Source organism: Sinohyriopsis cumingii, chromosome 1 (assembly GCF_028554795.1).
Source record: "Sinohyriopsis cumingii isolate HCF-2022 chromosome 1, ASM2855479v2, whole genome shotgun sequence".
In the NCBI taxonomy this organism is placed as follows: Eukaryota; Metazoa; Mollusca; class Bivalvia; order Unionida; family Unionidae; genus Sinohyriopsis; species Sinohyriopsis cumingii.
The window spans coordinates 111,551,863-111,556,483 of record NC_142961.1 but is presented as its reverse complement, the minus strand read 5'-3'; the positions used below and the strand labels follow the sequence as shown (position 1 = coordinate 111,556,483).

The 4,621-nt window shown below is 35.9% G+C and overlaps 1 protein-coding gene across 1 annotated transcript; it reads right to left on the bottom strand.

Annotated features, from left to right (window-relative positions):
• Positions 1-282: 282 nt before the first annotated feature.
• On the bottom strand, positions 283-4,336 carry LOC149807619 (growth arrest and DNA damage-inducible protein GADD45 alpha-like). Its single transcript, XM_089968901.1, has 5 exons — positions 3,875-4,336; positions 2,966-3,073; positions 2,286-2,406; positions 1,831-2,027; positions 283-1,140 (listed from the first exon to the last, which is right to left on the bottom strand). Exons 1-4 carry the CDS (start codon positions 3,937-3,939, stop codon positions 1,866-1,868), a joined length of 456 nt encoding a protein of 151 aa, XP_089825027.1. The 5' UTR covers positions 3,940-4,336; the 3' UTR covers positions 283-1,140; positions 1,831-1,865.
• Positions 4,337-4,621: the final 285 nt, after the last annotated feature.

The following is a 4,621-nucleotide window of genomic DNA, read 5'->3' as shown; positions in this document are numbered from 1 at the left end:
GAAGTCATACAAAACTTGGTGGATGCAGAAAACTGTTAAAAATACATATACCACGTCTGTATTCACGTCCATACATGTAACTTCGTTCTCGTGTTTGTAAGATTAAGTAACTAGGAAGTTTGTTAATGGACATCATGAAACAGCGAGGTGACAAGTACAGAAGGAAAGTTTTCGTGTTGCTGTTGGTTTCGAACAGCATTTTAAACACAGGGCGATGAAATTTTGAGCTAAGTTCCTTCCCTAATGATACATCGTGTCCATATTAACAAACAAGAACAGAGATTGTCATTCTTCAGTTTTATTTAAAATTGTAGAAAACGGCGATTTGAAAAAATATGCATGCATAGGGTTTAACTCAAATAAACCCAATTTTGGCTAAACAGTGCACAGAAAAACGTCCTCAGCAAAAATTAGGACTATTATGAAATTAATAACATTTACATTTTTTAAATTTACTTTCTTCTTCGCTGAGAAATGCTCATGTCGTTAAAATAGGTATAAAAAGTACTGTTAAATTAATTATCTTCTATTTCAAGAGCAATCCAGATCTTCGTTTGTATTGCATGATCTAGTATACAAATTACTAAAACAGTTGCTCTTTTGTCACTGAACATTTCTTTATTGCCTTACAAAGAAACTAAGGCAAAAGTAACTCACTCCAAATGAAGAATGCAAACTTAAGTTATTTTTCTTTTGTAAAGCAGACACTGTCAGTATTTTATCTCTGAAAATGTTCTATTTATGAAGTCCAATAAAATAATAGAATATTCAAAGTCACTGGAGTTCACTGTAGTAGGTAAAATCACCGTCTCATTCAGCCTTCTTGCCTAGGCTGAGTCACAAAGGAGGTCAAGTACTTAAATGTGGTATGATACACACACTGCTGAATCATCACGATTTTGACCAGTTTTAAAAGAGCTGCTAAAACTGCTCTGTCATTGTCAAAGCACGGTCTCCCTTCTCCATATTCAACATGAAAAACGCATGTCAACTTGCCGCAACAGCCGACATTGCTGATAAGGATAGTCCCAGACTGGTCACCACTGTGCTGGGTGGTCACTTGTTATTCTTGCTTCACAGGCGGCTGCGGTGGTTGTGATGTAACATGCATCAGGAGTTCTTACTGAGACAAGGGCATCTCTGCAAAAAGACAGAAGAGTGATGTGATAAATATCTACCCCTTTGGTGCCATCTAATATTTTATTATACAATACTCTTAACAATGACCTATTTTATGTTGAGTTTTCAGGTTACTGCATTTGTATGGGAAAATATGAACGAGTTTTTTGGATGGAATACTGCACGACCTTGGGAGTGCAGTATATCCATCCGACAAAACGAGTTCATTTTTTCCCATACAAATGCAGTAACCTTTTTATTATATGCTCATTGCCTATACAGCTTGCATGTTATTTGTATGTACCAAGCAATTTTATGAAATCTGGTGTCTATCGCAAAATCTGAAACAATGTACCAAAAAGTTAACGTGGAATGTAGCAAAGCAGTTGGTATGTTGCAGTCCATGAAACATATGCTAAGTTCATTCAGAAACAAATTTAATCACCCAAAACGTATTGCGCCTACTATGCGAATGTACATGATTTGTTTACAAAGTAGTTCCAGATACGCTATTGGGCACATGTGTCCTGCGTGTGGGTGTAATATGAAGGCGTGCAATATCGTAAAATATTGAACGACTTTGATAACGTAATGTTAACGGAGAAAAAAAAAAATGAGCATATAATAATAATATTAACTACTTGAGCATGATAGAATCAAAGTTTTAAAATAAACCCTGTAAAACCTTTAACACAAAAATATTCGACCTACCATGACTAAGTTCCATATATGGTGTAATGGGCTGCTCAGCTTGGATGCTCATCATCAGGGCTTGACCAACAATCACTTAAAACTTCGTTGCCATGGTGATAGTCTGCATCAGTAATAAGTATACAGGTCATGGTAGCATTGATATTGAACTTCGTTTTGACTTGTAAATAGTGGGCAAGTTTCTCAGCATTCATAACCTGTGAAAATAAAAATGCATTTGTTTTTTAAAAAAGTGTCCCTGATGATAGTTTAACACCACCAAATTTCATGTGATACTAAAAAAAACAAATTATAGGGATCACACAATGTTACTTTGCAGGCCACATTTTTCATTTTATTTCGCACTAATTCTGATACATTTAAATCTAGTATTTGTTTTTTTTTAAAACAAACTATTCAGCAAAAATATAGGAAAAAACATAGAATTAGTCATGCAAATAAAACAAGAGGTGTACCTTAATTATAGGTATTTCATTCTCCCAGCAATAGGCCTCTATGAGCTTGTGCTGGATGCGTATAGAGATGTCTGAAGTTTTGCTCATAGGCAGGACACACATCTTCACACAATCTGGATTACTGAAAAAAAAGAGAAAATTTCATGGTAATCGAAGTACAGCTTTATCCCTTTCATAATGAATATATATATACACACACACACTAGTGGAAGCGTATAGTGTATGTTTTTGTTCAGCAAATATAGCACAAATGAATGAAGTCTAGTCTAGATGCTACTAATATTTTCGATTTGTCTTTGTTGTTGTGAGGTTTAACGCCATTTTTCAGCACAAAATAGGCTAAACATGGCGGCCAGTATTAATGGTGGAGGAAGAACCCGGGAAAACCCCGAAAAGAACCACCGACCCACGAGAAGCTACTGGCAATCTTTCTCATGTACCCACATTGGCCGAACCCGAGACTCGATCCCATGCAGACGAGGTGAGATGGCAGTGATCCGTAACGGTTAGCGCTTGAGACCACTCGGCCACTCAGGGTCCCTTTTCGATTTGTTAGAATATTGAGACAATACAGCATCTAAACTTGAGAAATGTAATAAATTTGTCATTAATAATATCTCTGATTCTTGCAATATGTTCACTGGAGTTCTGTACATAGTTCAAATCACAAAATAACTTACTTTTCAAGAACGCTTGCACACTCCTGGACACCAACGATAATTAGTTGTTCATCGATAGCTCGGAGTAATGCGTCTATCAACAGATTTACGTCATTTCCCAACAACATCCTGAAACAGAAGATAGACATGGTCAAGTTTCCCAGAAATGAGGGCTGCATTATGAAGAAAGCACATACTCTCCTCTCAATCTCTTCCTTTCAAAAACTTACCAAGAAATTTTAACTTGCATAGAAGTATTTGTAATCGTTTTGGGCGAGTATTTAACCCCTGTAGAAATCAAGTTTTAAAGTATTATTATTATTATATATATATATATATATATATATATATATATATATATATATATATATATATATATATCATATTCAGTGTCTGCACGGTTCAGTAATCTACAACACACATTTGTTGCACAAACATTATAGCCGACCATTTTCATTGGAGGCTAGCGATCTGTATATGAACCAGGCAATATTTTCCCGTTATCTTGAGGTACTATTTCATACTAAAGTGAATGGCATAATTTCTTGTCTTTAACAAATCTGTGCAAGAGTCTTTTCAAACAATCCTCACCCATCCCTGTAATTGGTCGATCCCTAAGAATTCAACCAAATAATGTGCATCTAAAAGAACGACACCCCCCACACCCGAGTCCTACAATGTAAGACATAGCACATGCCGTTTTTGTTTTAGTGCTATGTCTTACTGTCCAAATAACGGCCTTGTATATAGCATGTACACCCCAACCGTCCAAAGGATAGTATCGGTTTGAATATTGTTCACATTTCGTTACGACGAATGCTAACAAAACAGGCTCGATTATCTTTTGTATAACATCATCTTTGGACATAGTAACTTGATTGTGACCACACACACAAAAAAAGAAAATATAAATATGATAGTTTTAAATACCTTTTCTTCTCTCCTGTAGTGTTATCATCGAAGTCAGGGAATGAAATGTCGGTTACAAAATCCATTGTGTTCGTAAATAGAAATCGTCTGTTACTGTGAGCTAGTGCACTATATTTAACATCCGCTCTCTTCGGCGGTTAATGGCTTGTATGATTTCGAGTAAGGTACAACAACAGTTTTCTAGGCAAACGTTCCGTCCCTGAAATCTGATTGGTTGACTTGAACTAATGTGACTAGGCTTGCCTACATACCGCTGCAGAATGTCTGGGCGCGTGTTCGTGTAGGCCCATTACAAGTCTGTACTGGAGTATTGTGGAATATTTGTTTCAACCATTATTATTGATACAATTAGCATTCCATTGTCACACGTGGAGTACCCGATATGTTTTTTGTTTTTGTTTTGTTAACTACGACATGTATATAATAATATTCACACTGCGTTCAACATACCACCATTTCTTCTTGCGTGTTTGTGAGAATTATCATCTGCAATGTCTTTCGCACTGCACAATGAACAGGATACAGAAACCATGCAACACTTAAGTGGGATTGTTACAAGTGAACATCATGACTACATTATCGCAGAAAGACAATTTCAACGAAATCATTTTTTTTCTTCTCAAAGTAAGAGAAATTATTTTATCAATGGCATCAAGCTAGGGTCCTGTTTATAGGAAAATCATCTCGCATAAACTTTGCCCTAACGCATCCGATTTATTATGTACTTTGTTTCTTTAAAGAAAACTT

What these genes read in the sequence shown, in the direction of transcription:
- LOC149807619 (XM_089968901.1), bottom strand. Translation starts at nt 3,939, where the DNA reads ATGGATTTTGTAACCGACATTTCATTCCCTGACTTCGATGATAACACT. An exon ending in ACTACAGGAGAGAAGAAAAG is followed by an intron (nt 3,074 to 3,874) that starts GTATTTAAAACT and finishes CTTCTGTTTCAG; the next exon opens with GATGTTGTTGGGAAATGACG. An exon ending in TGTGCAAGCGTTCTTGAAAA is followed by an intron (nt 2,407 to 2,965) that starts GTAAGTTATTTT and finishes CTTTTTTTTCAG; the next exon opens with TAATCCAGATTGTGTGAAGA.